The 25,874-nt window shown below is 49.8% G+C and overlaps 3 protein-coding genes across 3 annotated transcripts in view; 2 read left to right on the forward strand and 1 right to left on the reverse strand.

Moving 5' to 3' along the window:
• F8 (coagulation factor VIII) overlaps positions 1-25,874 on the reverse strand; it is a 102,013-nt gene that overhangs the window by 18,017 nt on the left and 58,122 nt on the right. The window contains exons 21-22 of the mRNA XM_081115381.1: positions 25,167-25,252; positions 22,232-22,387 (exon numbers count right to left, since the gene is read on the reverse strand). Of these exons, the coding sequence (XP_080971507.1) occupies positions 22,232-22,387; positions 25,167-25,252 (242 nt within the window). The remainder of the gene's footprint in view (positions 1-22,231; positions 22,388-25,166; positions 25,253-25,874) is intronic.
• Positions 7,453-7,800, forward strand: H2AB1 (H2A.B variant histone 1; the record flags this gene model as incomplete). The annotated part of the gene is made up of 1 exon (XM_081081412.1): positions 7,453-7,800. The coding sequence occupies one exon, from the start codon at positions 7,453-7,455 to the stop codon at positions 7,798-7,800; it is 348 nt and encodes a 115-aa protein (XP_080937538.1).
• On the forward strand, positions 8,671-9,907 carry F8A1 (coagulation factor VIII associated 1). The gene has a single exon (XM_081115384.1). It carries the CDS (start codon positions 8,682-8,684, stop codon positions 9,819-9,821), a length of 1,140 nt encoding a protein of 379 aa, XP_080971510.1. The 5' UTR covers positions 8,671-8,681; the 3' UTR covers positions 9,822-9,907.

The raw sequence follows: 25,874 nt of genomic DNA on the forward strand, positions 1-25,874 counted from the left end.
ACCTGGCTGCAGAACCTAGCGAGGGAACATGGACACACAACCTGGCTGGAGAACCTAGCAAGAGAACTTGGACACAGAACCTGGCTGGAGATCCTAGCGAGAGAACATGGACACACAACCTGGCTGGAGAACCTAGCGAGAGAACATGGACACACAACCTGGCTGGAGAACCTAGCGAGAGAACATGGACACACAACCTGGCTGGAGAACCTAGCGAGAGAACATGGACACACAACCTGGCTGGAGAACCTAGCGAGAGAACATGGACACACAACCTGGCTGGAGAACCTAGCGAGAGAACATGGACACACAACCTGGCTGGAGAACCTAGCGAGAGAACATGGACACACAACCTGGCTGGAGAACCTAGCGAGAGAACATGGACACACAACCTGGCTGGAGAACCTAGCGCGAGAACATGGACACACAACCTGGCTGGAGAACCTAGCGCGAGAACATGGACACACAACCTGGCTGGAGAACCTAGCGAGAGAACATGGACACACAACCTGGCTGGAGAACCTAGCGAGAGAACATGGACACAGAACCTGGCTGGAGAACCTAGCGCGAGAAAATGGACACACAACCTGGCTGGAGAACCTAGCGAGAGAACATGGACACAGAACCTGGCTGGAGAACCTAGCGAGAGAACATGGACACACAACCTGGCTGGAGAACCTAGCGAGAGAACATGGACACACAACCTGGCTGGAGAACCTAGCGAGAGAACATGGACACACAACCTGGCTGGAGAACCTAGCACGAGAACATGGACACACAACCTGGCTGGAGGACCTAGCGCGAGAACATGGACACACAACTTGGCTGGAGGACCTAGCGAGAGAACATGGACACACAACCTGGCTGGAGAACCTAGCGAGAGAACATGGACACAGAACCTGGCTGGAGAACCAAGCGAGAGAACATGGACACACAACCTGGATGGTGAACCTAGCGAGAGAACATGGACACACAACCTGGCTGGAGAACCTAGCGAGAGAACATGGACACACCACCTGGCTGGAGAACCTAGCGAGAGAACATGGACACACAACCTGGCTGGAGAACCTAGCGAGAGAACATGGACACACAACCTGGCTGGAGAACCTAGCACAAGAACATGGACACACAACCTGGCTGGAGAACCTAGCGAGAGAACATGGACACACAACCTGGCTGGAGAACCTAGCACGAGAACATGGACACAGAACATGGCTGGAGAACCTATCGAGAGAACATGGACACAGAACCTGGCTGCAGAACCTACCGAGAGGACATGGACACACAACCTGGCTGGAGAACCTAGCGAGAGAACATGGACACACAACCTGGCTGGAGGACCTAGCGCGAGAACATGGACACAGAACCTGGCTGGAGAACCTAAAGAGAGAACATGGACACAGAACCTGGCTGGAGAACCTAGCGAGAGAACATGGACACAGAACCTGGCTGGAGAACCTAGCGAGAGAACATGGACACACAACCTGGCTTGAGAACCTAGCGAGAGAACATGGACACAGAACCTGGCTGGAGAACCTAGCACAAGAACATGGACACAGATCCTGGCTGGAGAACCTAGCACGAGAACATGGACACAAACCTGGCTGCAGAACCTAGCGAGAGAACATGGACACACAACCTGGCTGGAGAACCTAGCGAGAGAACATGGACACACAACCTGGCTGGAGAACCTAGTGTGAGAACATGGACACACAACCTGGCTGGGGAACCTAGCGAGAGAACATGGACACACAACCTGGCTGCAGAACCTAGCGAGAGAACTTGGACACACAACCTGGCTGGAGAACCTAGCGAGAGAACATGGACACACAACCTGGCTGGAGAACCTAGCGCGAGAACATGGACACACAACCTGGCTGGAGAACCTAGCGCAAGAACATGGACACACAACCTGGCTGGAGAACCTAGCGAGAGAACATGGACACACAACCTGGCTGGAGAACCTAGCGAGAGAACATGGACACACAACCTGGCTGGAGAACCTAGCGAGAGAACATGGACACACAACCTGGCTGGAGAACCTAGCAAGAGAACATGGACACAGAACCTGGCTGGAGAACCTAGCGAGAGAACATGGACACACAACCTGGCTGGAGAACCTAGCGGGAGAACATGGACACACAACCTGGCTGGAGAACCTAGCGAGAGAACATGGACACAGAACCTGGCTGGAGAACCTAGCGAGAGAACATGGTCACACAACCTGGCTGGAGAACCTAGCGAGAGAACATGGACACACAACCTGACTGCAGAACCTAGCGAGAGAACATGGACACACAACCTGGCTGGAGAACCTAGCGAGAGAACATGGACACACAACCTGGCTGGAGGACCTAGCGAGAGAACATGGACACACAACCTGGCTGGAGAACCTAGCGAGAGAACATGGACACAGAACCTGGCTGGAGAACCTAGCGAGAGAACATGGACACACAACCTGGCTGGAGAACCTAGCGAGAGAACATGGACACAGAACCTGGCTACAGAACCTATCGAGAGAACATGGACACAGAACCTGGCTGGAGAACCTAACGAGAGAACATGGACACAGAACCTGGCTGGAGAACCTAGCGAGAGAACATGGACACAGAACCTGGCTGCAGAACCTAGCGAGTAAACATGGACACACAACCTGGCTGGAGAACCTGGCTGGAGGACCTAGCGAGTAAACATGGACACACAACCTGGCTGGAGAACCTAGCGAGAGAACATGGACACACAACCTGGCTGGAGAACCTAGCGAGAGAACATGGACACAGAACCTGGCTGGAGAACCTAGCGAGAGAACATGGTCACACAACCTGGCTGGAGAACCTAGCGAGAGAACATGGACACACAACCTGACTGCAGAACCTAGCGAGAGAACATGGACACACAACCTGGCTGGAGAACCTAGCGAGAGAACATGGACACACAACCTGGCTGGAGGACCTAGCGAGAGAACATGGACACACAACCTGGCTGGAGAACCTAGCGAGAGAACATGGACACAGAACCTGGCTGGAGAACCTAGCGAGAGAACATGGACACACAACCTGGCTGGAGAACCTAGCGAGAGAACATGGACACAGAACCTGGCTACAGAACCTATCGAGAGAACATGGACACAGAACCTGGCTGGAGAACCTAACGAGAGAACATGGACACAGAACCTGGCTGGAGAACCTAGCGAGAGAACATGGACACAGAACCTGGCTGCAGAACCTAGCGAGTAAACATGGACACACAACCTGGCTGGAGAACCTGGCTGGAGGACCTAGCGAGTAAACATGGACACACAACCTGGCTGGAGAACCTAGCGAGAGAACATGGACACACAACCTGGCTGGAGAACCTAGCGAGAGAACATGGACACACAACCTGGCTGCAGAACCTAGCGAGGGAACATGGACACACAACCTGGCTGGAGAACCTAGCAAGAGAACTTGGACACAGAACCTGGCTGGAGATCCTAGCGAGAGAACATGGACACACAACCTGGCTGGAGAACCTAGCGAGAGAACATGGACACACAACCTGGCTGGAGAACCTAGCGAGAGAACATGGACACACAACCTGGCTGGAGAACCTAGCGAGAGAACATGGACACACAACCTGGCTGGAGAACCTAGCGAGAGAACATGGACACACAACCTGGCTGGAGAACCTAGCGAGAGAACATGGACACACAACCTGGCTGGAGAACCTAGCGAGAGAACATGGACACACAACCTGGCTGGAGAACCTAGCGAGAGAACATGGACACACAACCTGGCTGGAGAACCTAGCGCGAGAACATGGACACACAACCTGGCTGGAGAACCTAGCGCGAGAACATGGACACACAACCTGGCTGGAGAACCTAGCGAGAGAACATGGACACACAACCTGGCTGGAGAACCTAGCGAGAGAACATGGACACAGAACCTGGCTGGAGAACCTAGCGCGAGAAAATGGACACACAACCTGGCTGGAGAACCTAGCGAGAGAACATGGACACAGAACCTGGCTGGAGAACCTAGCGAGAGAACATGGACACACAACCTGGCTGGAGAACCTAGCGAGAGAACATGGACACACAACCTGGCTGGAGAACCTAGCGAGAGAACATGGACACACAACCTGGCTGGAGAACCTAGCACGAGAACATGGACACACAACCTGGCTGGAGGACCTAGCGCGAGAACATGGACACACAACTTGGCTGGAGGACCTAGCGAGAGAACATGGACACACAACCTGGCTGGAGAACCTAGCGAGAGAACATGGACACAGAACCTGGCTGGAGAACCAAGCGAGAGAACATGGACACACAACCTGGATGGAGAACCTAGCGAGAGAACATGGACACACAACCTGGCTGGAGAACCTAGCGAGAGAACATGGACACACCACCTGGCTGGAGAACCTAGCGAGAGAACATGGACACACAACCTGGCTGGAGAACCTAGCGAGAGAACATGGACACACAACCTGGCTGGAGAACCTAGCACAAGAACATGGACACACAACCTGGCTGGAGAACCTAGCGAGAGAACATGGACACACAACCTGGCTGGAGAACCTAGCACGAGAACATGGACACAGAACATGGCTGGAGAACCTATCGAGAGAACATGGACACAGAACCTGGCTGCAGAACCTACCGAGAGGACATGGACACACAACCTGGCTGGAGAACCTAGCGAGAGAACATGGACACACAACCTGGCTGGAGGACCTAGCGCGAGAACATGGACACAGAACCTGGCTGGAGAACCTAAAGAGAGAACATGGACACAGAACCTGGCTGGAGAACCTAGCGAGAGAACATGGACACAGAACCTGGCTGGAGAACCTAGCGAGAGAACATGGACACACAACCTGGCTTGAGAACCTAGCGAGAGAACATGGACACAGAACCTGGCTGGAGAACCTAGCACAAGAACATGGACACAGATCCTGGCTGGAGAACCTAGCACGAGAACATGGACACAAACCTGGCTGCAGAACCTAGCGAGAGAACATGGACACACAACCTGGCTGGAGAACCTAGCGAGAGAACATGGACAAACAACCTGGCTGGAGAACCTAGTGTGAGAACATGGACACACAACCTGGCTGGGGAACCTAGCGAGAGAACATGGACACACAACCTGGCTGCAGAACCTAGCGAGAGAACTTGGACACACAACCTGGCTGGAGAACCTAGCGAGAGAACATGGACACACAACCTGGCTGGAGAACCTAGCGCGAGAACATGGACACACAACCTGGCTGGAGAACCTAGCGCAAGAACATGGACACACAACCTGGCTGGAGAACCTAGCGAGAGAACATGGACACACAACCTGGCTGGAGAACCTAGCGAGAGAACATGGACACACAACCTGGCTGGAGAACCTAGCGAGAGAACATGGACACACAACCTGGCTGGAGAACCTAGCGAGAGAACATGGACACACAACCTGGCTGCAGAACCTAGCGAGAGAACTTGGACACACAACCTGGCTGGAGAACCTAGCGAGAGAACATGGACACACAACCTGGCTGGAGAACCTAGCGCGAGAACATGGACACACAACCTGGCTGGAGAACCTAGCGCAAGAACATGGACACACAACCCGGCTGGAGAACCTAGCGAGAGAACATGGACACACAACCTGGCTGGAGAACCTAGCGAGAGAACATGGACACACAACCTGGCTGGAGAACCTAGCGAGAGAACATGGACACACAACCTGGCTGGAGAACCTAGGGAGAGAACATGGACACACAACCTGGCTGGAGAACCTAGCGAGAGAACATGGACACACAACCTGGCTGCAGAACCTAGCGAGAGAACATGGACACACAACCTGGGTAGAGCCTGGCGGGAGAACCTGGCTATGCTGATTAACTGAACCCTGTCTCCGTGTCCTTCATTCTTCGTTGACTCTGTCCATACCTTTGGGAACCCTGGACCTGCTGGGTCTGGACCCCAACACAATGAAAGATGCAGAGTGATGTTACTAATGTACACACCTTCAATCGTGTGTAACACTCCCTGCCACAATAAACTCTATTTCCTAGAACTTAAAAAATAAAATTAAAATAATATGGTGAGACAAACAAACAAACAAAAAGGGTGTTTGATTTTGTCAAATGTTTTTTCTGTATCGGTTTATGTAATTATGTGATTTTTGTCTCTCAATTTGTTTATGTGATTTATCACATTTGTTGATTTGTGGATATTTTACCATGTTTGCATTCCCGGAATATATCCCACTTGGTCATGGTGCATGATAAAAAAAAAAAAGTTATTGACAGAGTAAATGCAATTGCTATCCCAATCCCAATGATTTGTTACAAAAATGTAAAAGCCAATCCTAAATTCAAATGGAATTTCAAGAGACTTTGAATAGCCAAAATAATCTTGAAAAAGGAAAACAGTTTGAGGACGCACACTTCCCTATTTCAAAACAGCATAAAGCTACAATTATCCCAACGATGTGGTGCTAGCATAAGGACAGATAATTAGATCAATGGAATAAAATTAAGAATCCATAAATAAACCCATAATGCTATTCATGCACGTACACCCCTAAGAACTGAAAACAGGTATTCAAATGGAACCCTGTTCTAGAATGTCTATTGCAACACTACTCACAATAGCCAAAAGGTGGAAATGACCCAAACATCCATCAACTGAGGAACTAATTAATGCACAACATGTAGCTCACCCATACAATGGAATATTATTCAGCCACAAAAAGGGAATGAAGTGCTGATTCTTGCTACAATGTTGTTGAATTATAACAAGAACATCAAGCTTAGTGAAAATAGCCAGACACAAAAGGCCAACCATTTTTTGTATGATTCCTTCTCTAGGGAGTTTCTAGGATAGGTAAACCTCTATGGACAGGAAGCAGGTTCATGGTTGCCTGGGGTCTAGGGGAGGAGGAGAGGGCATGTGGGGGTGGGGAGAGGAGGAGGGCAGTGGGAGTGACTGCCACCCAGGGTACAGGGGTTTCTTTTGGGGGAAGTTCCAACGTTTTGGAAGCAGATAGGTGTGCTGGCTGTCCAACATCACCAGTTATACCTGGTGCCACTGGATCCCACATGTTTTTTCTCTACAACATTCCTGTCCAGTGGACAGTGAGAGTTCCCCCAAAGAGAGGGTCCCATGAGCAAGGGTGAGCAGGGCGCTGCCAGCGCCCCTTCTTTGCAAGCCCCGGCCCACCAGGGCCAATGGGAAAGCAGTGACCTCACCGAACTTATGCGTCATACAGCCTGTACCTGGACCAATGAGGGCTCGGTCCACGGTCGCGAGGATACAGAGCAGGAGCCTCTGTACTGGCCATCTTGAGCGGTTGAGACCAACGGGCACCTTCCTGAACCCAACCGCACTTAACCGCACTTAACCGCACCGCAGCACGCCACAGCGCACTGTAGATCTAGGCGGGTCGGAGACAGCGCACCCCAGCGCCCAGCATGTCTGGGCAAAGGAGCCGCGATGGGTCTTCTGGTCACCAGAGGCGGAACCGCACCCGAAGCCGCACCCGCAGAGCTGAATTGACCTTCTCTGTGAGCCACCTGGAGCACCTCCTGCGGGACGGCCACTACACCCAGCGTCTCAGCGACAATGCACCTGTGTACCTGGCGGCCATCATCCAGTACCTGACGGCCACGGTCCTGGAGCTGGCGGGCAACGAGGCCCAGAAAATCGGCAGCAGGCGCATCACCCCGGAGCTGCTGGACATGGCGATCCACAACAACGCACTGCTCAGCCGATTTTTTGAGAACACCACCGTCTCCCAAGTGGCCCCGGGCAGGCGGTAGCTTCCCAACATGACCTGGGCTCCCCGGGCCTCGGCCCACTCACAGCCCAGGCAGCCCGGGCCTGTCTGGCGCCTTGGGCCAAGTTATTGAAAATAAAGTGTTGAAGGAAACCTCTGTGCCTGCTTCAGTCACTCTGTGTGGGAGGTGGTTGGGATGGGCCGGTGGTGGTGTGTTCCTGGGAGGGGGGGTGGAGTCGGGGATGACAGGACAGGAGCAGCCCCCATGGTGACAGTGCAGGGGGTGGTCCAGGGTGGGAGAGGCCGGCTGGGTGGGGGTAGGCTGGGGTCTGGAAAACTCCCCCATCGCCTCTGAGCAAGTCAGAGCCTGGCAACGTCCCCAGAAGGCTGGTGTTCACTGGGGTGGAGTGCAAGACCATGACTCAGGCATCGTGATAGGGTGAAGGTGCAATGCCAACCCGCCTGCAGAATGGGGTGGGCGGAGTGGTTGGCATCGACTCCCATGGGGCAGTGGCTTTGACGGGGAGATTGAGGTCTGATGTGGGGGCCGAGGGAAAGACAAGGAGAAAGATGCAAAATCGGAATGAGGGTCACAAGTTTCGTCTTGGTCCTGTTCCTTTAGAGATGCTGGAGACACCCTTAGCAACCTGGGTAAACAAGCTTGTCACCTAGCAACAGAGGGCTTGCGGCCAGGCCCCGCCCCAGGACTCGTGATTTGTTTATGCTCTTTGCACCGGGCCAGGCCCCGCCCCAGGACACTGATATTTTGCATATCACCACGGCAACCAGGGGGCGCGGGGCTTAGGTGCGGGAGCCTGCGTGCTGCCCGGCTGAGCCGGACGCAGGGCACCTTGCAGCCAGCTGCCAGCACCCGCAGGTCCACCCTGCTGCGTCAGCGCGACCGGAAGCGCTTATGCTGGGAACATGGCGGCGTCCTCCAGCGGCTTGGGTGGCGGTGCGGGCCCGGGGCCCGAGACCGGGGACTTTCTGGCCAGATACCGGCAGGTGTCTAACAAGCTGAAGAAGCGGTTCCTGCGGAAGCCGAACGTGGCGGAGGCCGGCGAGCAGTTCGCCCAGCTGGGCCGCGAGCTGCGCGCCCAGGAGTGCCTGCCCTACGCGGCCTGGTGCCAGCTGGCCGTGGCGCGCTGCCACCAGGCGCTGTTCCACGGGCCGGGGGAGGCCCTGGCGCTCACCGAGGCCGCCCGCCTCTTCCTGCAGCAGGAGCTCGAGGCGCGCCAGCGGCTCGCCTGCCCCGCCGCCTACGGGGAGCCCCTGCAGGCGGCCGCCAGCGCCCTGGGCGCCGCCGTGCGCCTGCACCTCGAGCTGGGCCAGCCGGTGGCCGCCGCCGCCCTCTGCCTGGAGCTGGCCGCCGCCCTGCGCGACCTGGGCCAGCCGGCCGCCGCCGCCGGCCACTTCCAGCGCGCCGCCCAGCTGCAGCTGTCGCAGCTGCCCCTGGCCGCGCTGCAGGCGCTCGGGGACGCCGCCTCCTGCCTGCTGCTGGCGCGCGACTACAACGGCGCCCTGGCCATCTTCACGCGCATGCAGCGCCTGGCGCAGGAGCACGGCAGCCACCCGGTGCCGCCGCCGCCGCTCCCGCTGCCGCCGCTCCCGCTGCCGCCGCCGCCGCAGGTACATGGACCCGGCGCGGCCCCCGCCCCGCCCGCCGCGCCGCTCCCTCCCAACGCCGCCGGCTCTGCGGCCGCGCCCTCCCCCGCCGTGCTGGGCGCCTTCTCGGACGTCCTGGTCCGCTGCGAGGTGTCCCGTGTGCTGCTGCTGCTGCTCCTGCAGCCGCCGCCCGCCAAGCTGCTCCCGGAGCACGCGCACACCCTGGAGAAGTACTCCTGGGAGGCTTTTGACAGCCAGGGCCAGGAGGGCAGCGGCCAGCTCCCCGAAGACCTCTTCCTGCTGCTCCAGTCCCTGGTCATGGCCACCCACGAGAAGGACACGGAAGCCGTCAAGGCGCTGCAGGTGGAGATGTGGCCGCTGCTGAGCGCCGAGCAGAACCACCTGCTTCACCTCGTGCTGCAAGAAACCATCTCCCCCTCGGGACAGGGGATCGGATGACTCGCATTAGCCTGGTGACACTGCCTGCTGCCAGACCCTAGGCACCCGCCTCTGCATTTGGAGGGAAATAAAAGATATTGATCACCGCCGTTCTACCTTTTTTAGCTTTTTCCCCTTGCCACCACAGAAATCTTGTTGACTGAAAGTTACCTGTACCCCAAAGACTTCTTTCCATAATAGTGGGAGAAAAAAACAGTGTGATGGGATCTGAGAGCACATGACTCGCTTCTCAAAAACTGCAACATAAAAATGAGACTCCTTAAAAAAAAAAAACAAACCGTCACCGGAAGAGAGCCGCTGCTTTTGATTTTTAGGGAGCGAGAGAGTGGAAGGGAGGTGAGGTGGGGGGAGAAACAGACATCGATGTGACAGCTATACGTCAATTGGTTGTCTTGCGCATGCGCCCCAAACGGGGTGGGGATCAAACCTTCAGCGGACCTGCCCTGGACCGGAATCAAATCCCAATCCTTGTGTGTGCGCGCATGCGCGCACAGGCTTACGCTCTAACCACTGAACACACAGGCCGGGGCAAAATGAGAATCCTTTTATCCCTTTTCTCTTCCACCCAACTTGATCTGCCACATGCACCCACGCTCTAGTCTTTGTTTCATTGTCAGGAATTTATTGCACACACTCTCAATACTTAAGCTATGTGGCTTTCTTATGGTGATTAATTTATTGGCATATTTCTCCCTTATCTGCCTCATACTTATTGGTGGGAATCAGTTGCTTGGTATAATTGTTGCCATAGCCCTAAATCCATGATAAAGCCATTCCAATACCCCTCACTTGTGGTTTAGATTTAGTTCGCCTATAAAATGGGTATAACTTATCTACCTGGCAGGGAGCAGAAAGCAGAAACAGGTAGTTCTTAGTTCCAAGATTATTCATTCATTTGAAGTTGACAGTGTGTCTAGTCTAGTGTGTGGGCTATGCTAGACAGTGAATCTACAGACATCATTTGCCCTGTGGTCCTTACTCGGAGAGCTGCAATACAAACGTATTCCGTGCAAGGTCATTTCAAGGGTAGACTGAAAGGGAGTGGGGCCCAACTTAAGTGTGTCAGGTGTGCACTAAAATTCACATTTATGGTTCTATTCTGAGAGGTATCTGTACTACCCATGACCATTTTTATCTGTAGCGATCTTTCTGTAACTCAAATATATAAAATCAGCATGGTTCTTTGGTGTTGTGTGATCATGTATATGCAAGCCAGTGTAATTCTCTAAAACCATCATGGCATGCTATTTATTAATTTTAATTTTATTATTATTTTAATTTTTTATTGATTTCTGAGAGGAAGCGAGAGGGGGAGAGAGAGAAATAGAAACAACAATGATGAGAGGGAATCATTGATTGGCTGCCTCCTGCATGCCCCGTACTGGGGATCAAGTCCATAACTCGGGCATGTGCCCTTGACTGGAATTGAACCTGGCACCCTTCAGTCTTCAGTCCGACGCTCTAGCCACTGAGCTAAACCAGCTAGGCAATAGCATGCCATTTTTAAAAACACTAAATTTCCAATGCTTTTTGGTCTAAATGTTACATGCAAACCCACTTAGCTGTTTTTGTTTTAATGCAATTTATCATATTTACAGTTTTCAGAGTGATAATAAGAACTTCAGAGTATACACTCTTTGGGTATACTCCAGAGTTCTCATCCTTTAGGCTGAAATTGTATACAGTACTAATCTTTTGGGGTGAGATTTAAGGACACAGTTTGGGGGTAGGTTTTTGTTTTGTATTTTTTGAGGGGATATGTGGATGGTTGTCTCTATGAATTAAGTGCCTCAAAATGAGTGGGAATTTAATTAATTAATTAATTAAATTATTGGGGTTTTTTTGTTGTTGTTAAACCTCACCTGAGAATATTTTTCCATTGATTTTTAGAGAGTGGAAGAGAGAGGGACAGAGAGAAGCATCGATGTGAGAGAAACACATTGATTGGTTGCCTCCTGCACATGCCCTGACCAGGGCCCTGGGCTGGGGAGGAGCCTGCAACCAAGGTACATACATGCCCTTGACCAGAATTGAACCCAGAACCCTTTGGTCTGCAGGCTGACTCTCTATCCACTGAACCAAACTGGCTAGGGCTGGGTGGAAATTTTAAAATATATATATTCTTATTGATTTCAGAGAGGAAGGGAGAGGGAGAGAGAGAAACATCAATGATGAGAATCATTGAGTGGCTGCCTTCTGCATGCCCCCTACTGGGGATTGAGCCCACAACCCCGGGTATGTGCCCTGACCACGAATTGAACCGTGACCTCCTGATTCATAGGTGGATACTCAACCACCGAGCCACACTGGCCAGGCAAAATGGGTGGGACTCTTCTGCTTCTATTTCAACAGTGTGGAAGCAATAGGCAAGGAGTGACAGCATACACCTATTTGTGACAGATTGAGTCACCATTCCTGTGCTCTCATTGGCTGCCAGGAAAGGCCCTTTGGTACCCTAAAAGCCTAGTCCAATTTATTGTAAAAGTGGTAAGGGTGCATGCTGCTTTGTGCTTTGCTTTTTTGGGTATACTCTTCTCACCCTGTTCTGCAGGCCTGGCTGGCTGTCTTACTGTCTTATGACAGGAATGCTTAGGAGTTCTGTAATGTGACTAATGGTAGTATTTGGATTTGGATTTAAGAAAAATCCTCCTTGCCCTAACTGGTTTGGCTCATTGGATAGAGCGTCGGCCTGCAGACTGGAGGGTCCTGGGTTCGATTCCAGTCAAGGGCATGTACCTTGGTTGCAGGCACATCCCCGGGGGGAGGGGTGTGTGTGTGTGTGCAGGAGGTGGCTGATCGATGTTTCTCTCTCATCGATGTTTCTGGCTCTCTATCCCTCTCACTCTTTGTAAAAATCAATAAAATATATTTTTTAAAAAAGAAAAATCCTCCTTAGGCCTCTGATCTAAACTTCTTGCATTAAGGAGGTGGGTGTGGGGGTTACCAGAGAGGCAAGTATTGGGTTTATAAGTATAATTTAGGAAACACTAAAGGTTGTTTTCCATTCGCCATTGGCTCATTTATGTATGTCCCTCAGAAATTTCATAGTATAGATAGCTGGGCCCAAGTCAGATTTCAGTGATTTTGACAAAGTTCTCTTGTCACATAGCAACTTAATACCCAAATTCACACTGATTGCTAACATGATCGAAAAGAAATATTTTAAAGGAGATGGTCAGTCTTTTTAACTTGAAAACCAGAGGGAAAGATTTGCATCATTGAAATGTTCATTGACAATTCAAAATTAGCATTCAAAGTATTATAAACCTGAAAATGGCAGCGAATCATTGATTTTTAAAGGGTTTGGGGGGTTCCCTTTTCCCCCTTTATGGAGGGCTTCTGTGATGAGAAATATTGATTATGAAAAATATTTTGGCCTGGTCTCGGTGGCTCAGTGGTTGAGCATTGACCTATGAACCAGGAGGTCATGGTTTGATTCCCGGTCAGGGCACATGCCCGGGTTGTGGGCTCCATCCCCGGTTGTGCAGGGGGCAGCCGATCAATGATTCTCTCTCATCATTGGTGTTTCTCTCTCTCTTTCCCTCTCCCTTCCTCTCTGAAACCAATAAATATATTTAAAATATTTTGTCTGTGAATGGTACAAAGATATGAAACACTGGAGAACTACTGCACTGGAGGAAGATTACTAAGACTGAAATTTATAAATTAGACAAGCTCTGAAGCAGAAGGTTCTGGTTAACACCAACTGCCTAGGTGTCTGTACTGCCATTAGACTACACCTCAGTCTGCAAATCTTTTCTGTAAAGGACCAGCTAAAAATATTTTAATTTTAATCTTTTCAGGCCACAAATGACCTCTGTAGTGTAGTTTTCTTTGTTTTTGCAACTTTAAATATGTAAAAACCATTCTTAACTCACAGCCCATACAAAATCAGGTTGTAGTCCAAATCCATGGGTTCTAGTTTGCTCATCTTTTTGCTAGAACCTAGAACAGCCGTGGGCAAACTACGGCCCGCGGGCCGGATCCGGCCCGTTTGAAATGAATAAAACTAAAAAAAAAAAAAGACCGTACCCTTTTATGTAATGACTAGGGGCCCAGTGCACGAAATTCGTGCAGGGGGCGGGGGGAGTGTCCCTCAGCCCAGCCTGCCCCCTCTCACATACTGGGAGCCCTCAGGGGATGTCCTATTGACGGCTTAGGCCCGCTCCCAGCTCCCCTTGGGGAGCGGGCCTAAGCCACAGTCTGGCCTCCCTTTGTGGGAGGTGACTGGGCTGATCAGGGGAAGGCACCAGCCCCATCACCCCGCTGCTGCAGCCACTGCCAGTCACCGCAGCCAGCAAGGTTTTTTTATCAACACGGACTCCAGTCCCATCACCATGAAAAAATGACAACTTTTTTTAGGCATTTTCAAGATGTGTCTTTCATATAATAATAATTTCTTTATTATTTTTTTATCCTCACCTAAGGATATGTTTCCACTGATTTTTAGAGAATGTGAAAGAGAAAGGGAAAGACAGAAACATCAAAATGAGAGGAACACTTTGATTGGTTGCCACCTGCATGAGCCCTGACCTGGGCCCTGGCCAGGGAGGAGCCTGCAACCTAGGTACATGCCCTTGGTCAGAATTGAACCCAGACCCTGCCATCGGCAGGCCAAGGCATTACCCACTGAGCCAAAGTGGCTAGGGCAGGATATGACATTTCTTAGCCCTCCAGCAGCGGACCTTCGTTTTTTTCACCAGGAGTGTGGTGAAAAACCCTAGATCACCGTTTTGGATTCTTATTACCCAAGTTACTAAGAATATTACCAGTGGCATACAGGGAGCTTAACCAATGAGCGGTCAGAAAAGGTGCTTCCTCTGTAGTTCACACCAATCTGCGGCTTGGCACCCCACCTACCCCCGCCCCAGGTTTGACGCCTCTGGCCCAGGCTTCAGGCCTGTGCAGGGGAACCCCATCTCCCCCGATCACGGGCTCCACCCTTGCCCAGGCCTGACCCCTTGGCCAGAGGTGTTGACCCCCATCACCCTCCGATTGCCAGATTTGCCCCTTGCCCAGGCCTGATGCCTCCGCCAGAGGTGTAAGGCCTGAGCAGGAGACCCCCATCTCCATCCCATAGCTGGCTCCGCCCCCCGCCCATGCGTGACACCTCTGGCCCAAGTATCAGGCCTGAGCAGGGGACCTGCACACCCCTCCGACTGACGGCTCCACCCGCCCCCACCCCAGGCCTGACGCCTGGGCCAAAGGCGTTGACCCCCATCACCCTCCAATTGCAGGATTGGCCCCTTGCCCAGGCCTGATGCCTCTGCCAGAGGCATCAGGCCTGGGCAGGGGACCCTCATTTCCCCCCATCACTGGCTCTGCCCCCCGCCCAGGCCTGATGCCTCTGGCCCAGGCGTCAGGCCTGGGCAGGGGACCCCCAGCTCCCCATGGTTGCAGGCTCCACCCCTGCCCAGGCCTAATGCCTCTGGCCAAGGCATTAGGCCTGGGCAGGGGACCCCCAGCTGCCCAGGATCGCGGACTCCACCCCGCGATGGCTGGTTCCACCCTTGCCCAGGCCTAATGCCCCTGGCCAAGGCATTAGGCCTGGGCAGGAGACCCCCAGCTCTCTGCGATCTCCCACCCTGCCCCTGCCTAGAACTAATGCCTCTGACTGAGGCCTTAGGCCTGGGCAGGGGACCCCCAGCTGCTCACAATTTCTAACTCTGCCCCTGTCCAGGCCTAATGCCTCTGGCCAAGGCATTAGGCCTGGGCAGGGGACCCCCAGCTCCCTGTGATTGCAGGCTCTGGGCAGGGGCAGAACCAGGCATTGCGGGGCGGAGTCAGTGATCCTGAGCAGCTGGGGGTCCCCTTCCCAGGCCTAATGCCTTGGCCAGAGGCATTAGGCCCGGGGAGGGGCGGAGCCTGCAACCGCAGGGAGCTGGGGGTCCCCTGCCCAGGTCTAATGCCTCTGGCTGAGGCATTAGTCCTGGGCAGGGGACCCCCAGCTGCTTAGGATTGCTGACTCCGCCCCTGCTCCACGCGATGGCTTGTTCCGCCCCTGCCCAGGCCTAATGCCTTTGGCCGAGGCATTAGGCCTGGGCAAGGGACCCCCAGCTCCCCGCGATCTCCCGCCCTGCCCCTGCCCAGGCCTAATGCCTCTGGCCAAGGTGTTAGGGACCCCCAGCTGCTCAGGATTGCTGACTCCACCGTGCCCAAGCCTAAGGCCTCTGGCCGAGGCATTAGGCCTGGGCAGGGGACCTCCAGCTCCCTGGTGGTTGCAAGCTCCGCCCCTGCCCAGGCCTAATGCCTCTGGCCAAGGCATTAGGCCTGGGCAGGGGACCCCCAGCTGCCCAGGATCGCTGACTCCGCCCCTGCTCCCTGCAATGGCTGGTTCTGCGCCTGCCCAGGCCTAACACCTCTGGCCAAGGTGTTAGGTCTATGCAGGGGACCCCAACTCCCCGGATTGCAGGCTCCACCCCTGTCCAGGCCTAACGTCTTTGGCCAAGGCTTTAGGCCTAGGCAAGGGACCCCTAGCTCCCCGGACTGCCGGTTCCGCCCCCGCCCCTGCCCAGCTCCCATCGCGGGCTCCACCCCTGCTTCCCGCGATCACTGGCTGGGGGTGGCAAAGGCGCCAGGTTCTCTGATCACGGCTGGGGGGCAGGGCAAAGGCGGCCCCCAGGGCCGCCTTTGCCCTGTCCCCCAGGTCTTAGCTCCCCCCTGGGTTTCGGATCACTGTCAGTGGCAGAAGGCTTCTTCCCTCCTTTCCCTTTCGCCTCCCAGCATTGTGCCTACATATGCAAATTAACCACCATCTTTGTTGGTGGTTAATTTGCATATCTCCCTGATTAGCCAATGGAAAGGGTAGCAGTCGTATGCTAATTACCATGTTTCTCTATTATCAGATAGGATGTTTACTTTGAATTTATATTAGTTCACACAAACATTCCATCCATGCTTTTGTTCCGGCCCTCCGGTCCAGTTTAAGAACCCATTGTGGCCCTCAAGTTAAAAAGTTTGCCCACCCCTGACCTAGAACATAGTACAATTGACACTTGAACTGCACTGGTCCACTTATACTTGGATATTTTCAATTGACCCATGCAGTTCAAAGCCATATTGTTCAAGGGCCAACAGGTAATTTGGAATCCACCTAAGTGGACGGCTGTCCGAAATTATAAACAAAAAGGGTACACTGTTCACTGCTGGTGGGAGTCTGGAGTATGGAGTTTCCTCAAAAAATTAAAAATAGAACTGCCATTTGACCCAGTGATCCCACTTCTGGGAATGTATCCTAAACACCCTAAAACACCGATCAGAAAGAATATACGCACTCCTATGTTCACAGCAGCTCTATTTACAATAGCTAATATTTGGAAACAGCCCAAGTGCCCATCAGTAGATGAATGGATAAGAAAGCAGTAGTACATTTACACAATGGAATACTATGCATGTTTGTTGTTCATAATTTGTATCTTTACCTTTTTCTTCTTCTTCCTCTTCTTAAAGGATACCTTTCAGCATTTCATATAATACTGGTTTGGTGGTGATGAACTCCTTTAGCTTTTCCTTATCTGTGAAGCTCTTTATCTGACCTTCATTTCTGAATGATAGCTTTGCTGGATAAAGTAATCTTGGTTGTAGGTTCTTGTTATTCATCACTTTGAATATTTCTTGCCACTCTCTTCTGGCCTGCATAGTTTCTGTTGAGAAATCAGCTGACAGTCATATGGGTACTCCCTTGTAGGTAACTGAGTTTTTTTCTCTTGCTGCTTTTAAGATTCTCTCTTTGTCTTTTGCTCTTGGCATTTTAATTATGATGTGTCTTGGTGTGGTCCTCTTTGGATTCCTTTTGTTTGGGGTTCTGTGTGCTTCCTGGACTTGTAAGTCTATTTCTTTCACCAGGTAGGGGAAGTTTTCTGTCATTATTTGTTCAAATAGGTTTTCAATATCTTGCTCTCTCTCTCTTCTTCTGGCACCCCTATAATTCGGATGTTGGTACGCTTGAAGCTGTCCCAGAGGCTCCTTACACTATCTTCGTATTTTTGGATTCTTTTTTCATTTTGCTTTTCCGGTTGGGTGTTTTTTGCTTCTTCGTATTTCACATCTTTGACTTGATTCTTGTGATCCTCTAGTCTGCTATTGGAACTCTGCATAATAATCTTTATTTCAGTCAGTGTATGCTTAATTTATAGTTGGTCCTTTATCATAACCTCGAGGGTCTCACTAGATTTCTTGAGGATCTCACTACATTTATCGGCGGTTTCTAGAAAGTTCTTGAAAAACCTTAAAAGTGTGGTTTTGAACTCTATATCCAGTAGTTTGCTTTCCTCCATTTCTGTCATTTGTGTCCTGTTTCTTTGTCTCCGCATTTTTTATGCTTCCCTGTGTTGGTAGAGTGGCTTTGTGTGCTAGGTGTCCTACAGGGCCCAGTGGCTCAGCCTCCCCAATTACCTGAGGTAGACACTCTTGGTGCACCCCTTTGTGAGCTTTGTGCTCAGTCTTGTTGTAGTTAAGCCTTGATTGTTGTAGGATATGACCTCCTGGGAGGTCATATGAACACTGGGAGGATATGACCTCCAGGCCAATTGGCTGTGAGATTCAGCTGTGTCTGCAGTGGGAGAACTTTTGTGCTGGAGACACCCTTCTGGGGCAAGACTTGCTTCAGTGGGGCTTTGGTGCTCACTGAGTTTTGCCCCCTGAGTGTGTCCCTTATGGATCTGAGGAGTTGTAATTGGATGGTCCCACTCTGACCACTGGGTACACTGGCTCTTGGATCTAAGGAAGTGCTAATTTAGCCTCTGCCTGAGGCTACCCAGCAGGAGCTACAAAGAGATCTGCAGATTCCCCTTCCTTGTTTGGGGTTTGGAGGTGCCCAAATGAGGCCCAGCTGTGAAGCAATGCAAACTGCTGTGGGGCCTTGGGCCTTCTCTTGGAAGTTCTGGGTCTGTCTGGCCCAGCTGCAGTTTGTTAGGTAATTTTCGGATTGCAAAGGGCCAGTGCGTTCATATGCAAAAGCCTCTGCTGCAGCTTGGGTGGTGCGGGGTCTCAGGGGATCAACAGGGCGGAGCAAGCAGCTATGGCTGATCCTCAGCCCTGCCTTAAGGGGCCCGGCGTCTTAGTGTCCCTGTAATTGCTGCAAGCACATCTGAGAGAAAGCCGCCCTCGAGTTCTGAGTTCTGCCCGCTGCCAGACAGTCCAGTCTCTCCTGCACAAGTCTGGGTCCCCAGAGACTTCCTGGAACCGGAGTTCAGAGCAGTCAGGGGCTTGTGACTCCCTCCCGATTCAAAAAGACAGCTGCGTCCTCAGTCGCCAGCCCTTGCAGTGTGCGCCTCCGTACCTCTGCACTCCACCTCTGCAGCTCCTCTGAGTCTCAGTGTGCTTTTCTCTTTCCTTCTAGTTGTAGAATTTCCACTCAGCCAGCCTTCCTGTAGTTCTGGATAATGTCCATTTTGTCTTTTAGTTGTATTTTTGAATTTGTTGTGGGAAGCAGCACTTTCCGGTGTTTACCTATGCCGCCATCTTGGTTTCTCCTCCCATCTAACTTTCATTACACACATGATTACTACATTAATTAAACTATTTTAGAGCAATAGCTTAATGGAAAAAATGGAAGCTTTTCCATTTATTTTCAAGTTTAGTATAACTCTCATGACAAAACCTGATAATAGAGCCCCTGAAAAAGGTAAACCAATTTTATTTATTAGTATAGATAGAAAAGATCTAAATAGGATGCTAGCAAATTGAATCCAGATAAGTTGTTTTTTTTTGGTTATTCTCTTCCAAGGATATTTTCCATTGATTTTTACTTTATTTTTATTTTTTAAATATATTTTTATTGATTTCAGAGAGGAAGGCAGAGAGAGAGAGAGAGAGAAAAAGAGAGGGAGAGGGAGAGAGAGAGAGAGAGAGAGAGAGAGAGAAAGAAAGAAACATCAATGATGAGAGAGAATCATTGATCTGCTGCCTCCCGCACACCCCCCACTGGGGATCGAGCCCACAACCCTCGCATGTGCCCTTGACTGGCATCAAACCTGGAACCCCTCAGTCTGCAGGCTGACGCTCTATCCACTGAGCCAAACCAGTTAGTGCTTCCATTGATTTTTAGAGAGTGGGAGGGAAAGGATTGGAGCCCAGGGAAAGGAATCGAACCCAGGACCCTTCAGTCTGCGGGCCAATGCTCTACCCAATGAGCCAAACTGGCCAGGGCCCCAGAAAAGTTCTAAATGGTTAATACACTATGACCGAGGGCAGTTTTCCCAGGAATGTAGTACAGTGCTGTGCTGGCGCTCACTAGTATTGGCTTGTGAGAGCCAATTGTGTTCATTGTGTTCATGGGTTCCAAGCTCTGCATTCAGTGACATTACATCAGCAGCTTGGAACCTGGTGTAATGGGAGTATTTGCATCATAGAAATCAGCAAATGCTACAGAGAAGGCCTTTCCCCCATCAAACCCTCCTGCATTTTGCTCCAGAGCCCGTTGTTAAACATTTGCCAGCACACCACTGAATGTAAATATAATTTGACGATAGGAAAGAAGAAATGTGATCACAGCAAAAATGCTTGAAAAGCATTTGATGAAATTCTGCAGCCATTCCAAGTAAAGTAAAAATAGAAGGAAACTTTTAAACAGGACAAAAGGTATTTGTTTGAAGTTAACCGTGAACATTATATAAAACAGTAAAATATGGGCTCCATCCCCATTAAAGTCAGGAATAAGATAGGCTTATTTGTTTTATCTATCTATCTATCTATCTATCTATCTATCTATCTATGTGACTGTGTGTTGGTGTGTATGTATATTAACATGTTAATCATAGGAATATTTAGGGTGATTGCTATTTCCTGTTTACCAGGACCTGTCAGCATGTCATCAGTGTAATGGACCAGTATGGTGTTTTGTGGGGGGTGACAAGATGTTTGGAGTCCCTTGGGTTTATATTATGACAAAAAACCAAGGAAGCTGGCATCACCCTGAGGCATGAACAGTAAAGTTAATACTCCTGTTCCTACTTCATAAATGCAAATATATTCTCATTTTGCTTATCAATGGGAATAACCAAAAGAGCATTTTCCATGTCAGTAGTTCCATATCAGGTGCCTGCTTCTGTCTTCATTTATTCCAGAGGAGATACCACATCTGGAATTTGCCATATTTTTGTCATCACCACCTGATTACATTTGTGATGATCTGTCATTTTCCCATGATTCATCTGGGTTTCGTAGGGGCCACAAGACTAGTTAGGAACGTAACATAATAGGTCACTTGTGAAGTGGTGGGGCCCCGGCTATAGTAACAGCAGTGTCCATGAAGCAGAAGAGGCATGAGAGGCATTACAAAGAAAGAATTGGCTGGATTTGTGCGTCAATTCATTAGAGGGCATAAAAATGAGGGAAGAGTAGATGCTACTGCTAAGGTTTTAAGCCTGTTTAAGGGTCTTGGGCCCCTAGAGAATTCATCATTTCCCACGTTTCATCCATCCCTTTGTGTGGAAGATGCAAATCTTCGCCTGCATTGGTGCTTTTGCCCCCTTTCATCTACTGCCTGCTGGACATTTAACTTGATTGCCCTACTGTCACCTCAAACTTAGATTATCCTTAAGCAAACTCACCATCTTATCAGTCCACCCAGTCCTGAGTCACATGTTTCTGTCAACAGAGCATCTCTTAATTTCTATTATCTATGAGATCCTACCACATTTTTTGTCCATCTATATCAGTGGTTCTCAACCTTCCTAATGCCGCAACCCTTTAATACAGTTCCTCATGTTGTGGTGACCCCCAATTTCATTGTTACAAATTGAACATAATTAAAGCATAGTGATTAATCACAAAAACAATATGTAATTATATATGTTTTCCGATGGTCTTAGGTGAGCCCTGTGAAAGGGTTGTTTGACCCCCAAAGGGGTTGCGACCCACAGGTTGAGAACCGTTGATATATATATATATATGCCTAAGCGACCGTTACAACCAGTCAACTGGTCACTATGATGCACACTGACCATTTGGGAGCAGACGCTCAACAGAGGAGCTGCCCCCTGGTGGTCAATGTGCTCACACAGTGGGAATGCCTCTCAGCGAGCTTACTGAGCAGTGGTAGCAGGAGCAGCAGGGCCGGATGAGCGGGAGCCACCAGGCGCCTAGCCCAGGCTCGGGAACCTCCACCTGCTGCTTTGCACACTACTACATCCCTCGGCCAGACCTACAGGGATCAGTCCGAAACGGCAGTCCAACATTCCTCGCAGGGTCCTGGATTGCAAGAGGGTGCAGGCCAAGCTGAGGGACCCCACCGGTGCACGAATCTGTGCACCAGGCCTCTAGTATATCCATAATCACTCCTACTACGCACACATGGAAAATTCTGGGAGTTAAGTCTGTAGATGATAGGAGTATTTGTCTCATATCTGAAATCTGTCAAAAGCTCTTTAAAAGATTCATGCATTCTCTGGAAAGGATTAATTACATACCATTAAGGTCCCAGTGGAATTCCCTCGATAGCTCTGCCACTTCAGCCCATCGATACTATACATGATGATAAACTGAGAGATGTAGAGGCTGGAGAACTTGTGACGGGCACCCTGGGTCATGATGCTGTGAATAATCATTGGTGCCAACAGATCCACCTGCCAATTAAAGCAACACTTTATTTTAAATGTATGGACCACCTTCTGAAATTAAGTACTGACTTAAGGAGAATCTACATTGACACAGATATGCCCAGTATTACCTTGGATGTGCAGTTGAAGCAGATACCAATGTTGAAATGTAGGTGTGTGTGAAGCCATGGGGTATATGATGGAAGGAGTAGGAAAGGTGCTTATTTTTTTAAAAAAAAATATATATTTTTTTATTTCAGAGAGGAAGGGAGAGGGAGAGAGAGAGAAACATCAATGATGAGAGAGAATCATTGATCGACTGCCTCCTGCATGCCCAACACTGGGGATGGAGCCCGCAACCCTGGGCATATACCCTGACCGGAATCAAACCATGACCTCCTTGTTCATAGATCGATGCTCAACCACTGAGCCAGGCCAGCTGGGTGAAAGGTGCTTATTGAGTTTCCAGCCTACTTCCTGTAAAACCAGAATGCTTTGAAAGAATTGAAGCTTTTGCTCTACTCACATCCTTTGTGCTGTACACATGAACCCACATAACCTAGTGCTTTTCCCATACCTCAGCCTAGTCAAAGCCAATTTCCTCCTCTCTCTCCAGCCCAGCCTCCAGCCTAACATTTCTATCTGTGATAAACTGCTTCTCCTCCTTCAAGTGTTAGTTCAGAAACTATTTCTCTTGATTAGCCTTTCCTACTACCCCAGAAATTTAGTGCTGCTGCTTCTATGCTTCCACTCCATTTTGTATAATAACTTCATTATAACAAATTATTGTACCATGTTATAAAGGTTTCTTTGCTTATCTGCCTTCTTTGTTAGACTGAAATCCTTAAGGCAACGAACCTATTTGAGTGGCCTAACCTTTCAGTGTCTTAGCTTCTTTATCTGTAAAGTGGAGATAATAATGGTGTTTATCTCAAAGGTTTACGAGAAGGATTAAAGTGTTGACACATGTGGCCAGCGTGTCTGAGTGGTTGAGCATCGACCTATAAATCAGGAGGTCACAATTTGATTCCTGGTCAGGGCACATGCCCAGGTTGGGTCTCGATCCCCAGTAGGGGGCATGTAGGAGGCAGCCGATCAATGATTCTCTCATTATTGATGTTCCTCTCTCTCCCTCTCTGAAATCAATAAAAAAAAATTTTTTTTAAAAAGCTTAGTGATCAAGTCAGTAAATTCTGTGAAACTGGGAAGACTAGGAAATACTTTGGGAAACAGAATCTTGGCAAGCGGGAACAACGGGTCAAATCTAATAAGTGGAATCCTCAGGGTTCTTTGGCATGGGAAACCCTCTACCAGTCTCATCAAACTGTATCCAGTGAGGGAGATATAATTCCCCAAGTGGAAATAAGGGTGCTATTACAAAACAATAAATGCATAGAACAGATGCAAAGCAGCCAAACAGATTAAAATGTCCACTACACAGGGATATATATATATATATATATATATATATATATATATATATATATATATCTGAATGAAAGTGATAACTACAGGAATACAAGGTGAGAACATGTGGTTTGGCAGCCTCATAAACAAACAAAAATACTTGGGGATTAGTGAACAGTCCTCTCAAATCGAGTCATAATTGGCAGCGCCTACAAAACAAATAAAAAAGATGAACTGATGTGGCATTAACAGATGTGCTCTTTGCGCCTGCTTGCTGGTAAGGCAGTTTATTTTTCCTGATTTCTATTCAGCATTTTTAACCTCAGGAAAAAGAGAAGAACAGATACCATCTCACAAAGAAAAAAATACGTAGGGGAGTGTCTTCAGCCAACGAAGAAGAGAAAGAAGAAAGCTGGTGCATTATGAGAAGTGGATGGAGCTGTGGGAAGCAGGTGGTAAAACATGTGTACTGTAGTCCCTCTCCAGGGTGTAAGTACCAGAGGTGGGAGGCATGTTAGGTCGAGAGCAAAGCCGGAAGCAGAAACGTTTCCTCCCTTTTCCTGTTTGGGCTCTAGAAGGAACCTACCCTTGTGGTTAAGCAGAGAGGTTGAGTTGGCACTCCCAAGCTGCGCTCAGCTCTCATGTGGCATGGAGGGGACACAGAAGTTCCCGTATGTATGCCCTTGAAGGGGGTCACAGTCCTGATTGATCACATGTTGACATGACACTATTTTTGTATATGTTGTACTAAATAAAATGGTATTAACATGAACTTCACGTCTCATAATTTTATAAGATAGCTACTAGGAAGTGTAAAATTACACATGTGGTTTGCACTTGTGGTTCACATTACATTTCTACGGGACAGTGCTGCTCTAGAGGAAATGGAGAAGTGAGAAAAGCTGAAAGATTCAGTCATTTAAAAAGAAACTGAGTTAACCGAAAGGCACTGTTTCAGCTCCTGGCTCCAAGTTAGTTTACAAGATTGGACTAACTTCAGTAGGTGCTTCCTACCACTGAGTGGTTTAGAATTTGTGAACAAGATGGATTCCGTTCTCTCAAATAAAGAAGCCAACTTTTCTTGGCTTGTGTGATGGGAGACTGAGCCATTTGTTTCTGTGTTAAAATAAAGAGATTGGAGGACCACAGGCCACCTCGGTTGGAGGCATCTAATCATAGAATACACAATCTTGGGAGGTAGTGAGTTCAATGACGTGGAAAGTATTCAGATGTCCTAATCCCAGGAGAAAGATGAAGAACCATAACTAGAACACCTCAGCATGCTCAATTCTATTCCCCAGTTCTCCCCTCATCTGTTACCTGGAGTTTGATGAGAATGTATAAAAGAGATGTGTAATGCTGTGAGCTTGCAAGAGGAATATGTGATGCATTTTCTAACCTTGATCCAGGAAAAGGGATCCTTGGTGCTCCAGGCATTGATTGATCCAGAATAATGAAGTCTGGCCAGATTTGGGGCCCACTGTCCTTTGCCCAAGAAAGGGGAGAGAGATTAGGTTCAGTTGGGTTGGTTCTAGGCACTTAGGAATAAAATTACTTTCTCTTTTTTGGAAAATATATCTTTAGTGGTTTCAGAGAGGAGGGGAGAAGGAGAGAGAGAGGCAGAAACTTCAATGATGAGAGAGAATCATTGATCGGCTGCCTCCTGCATGCCTTCCACTGGGGATGGAGCCCGGGCATGTGCCCTGACCCTGGTTCATAGGTCAACACTCAACCACTAAGCCATGCCAGCCAGGCAAAATTACTCTCTTTTTAAAAAAAATATATTTTATTGATTTTTACAGAGAGGAAGGGAGAGGGATAGAGAGTTAGAAACAACGATGAGAGAGAAACATTGACCAGCTGCCTCCTGCACACCCCCTACTGGGGATGTACCCACAACCAAGGTACATGCCCTTGACCAGAATCGAACCTGGGACCTTTCAGTCCGCAGGCCAATGCTCTATCCACTGAGCCAAACTGGTTAGGGCCAAAATTACTCTCTTGAGAAATGTCAAGCCTAGCTGTGAAGACAATAAAGGCACACAGTAAGCAGTATCGATTACTAACTACCTACGTGTTTTGCTTGTCCTTTTTATTTTCTAAAATG

This window comes from Myotis nattereri (assembly GCF_964212035.1).
Source record: "Myotis nattereri genome assembly, chromosome: X".
NCBI classification, from domain to species: Eukaryota; Metazoa; Chordata; class Mammalia; order Chiroptera; family Vespertilionidae; genus Myotis; species Myotis nattereri.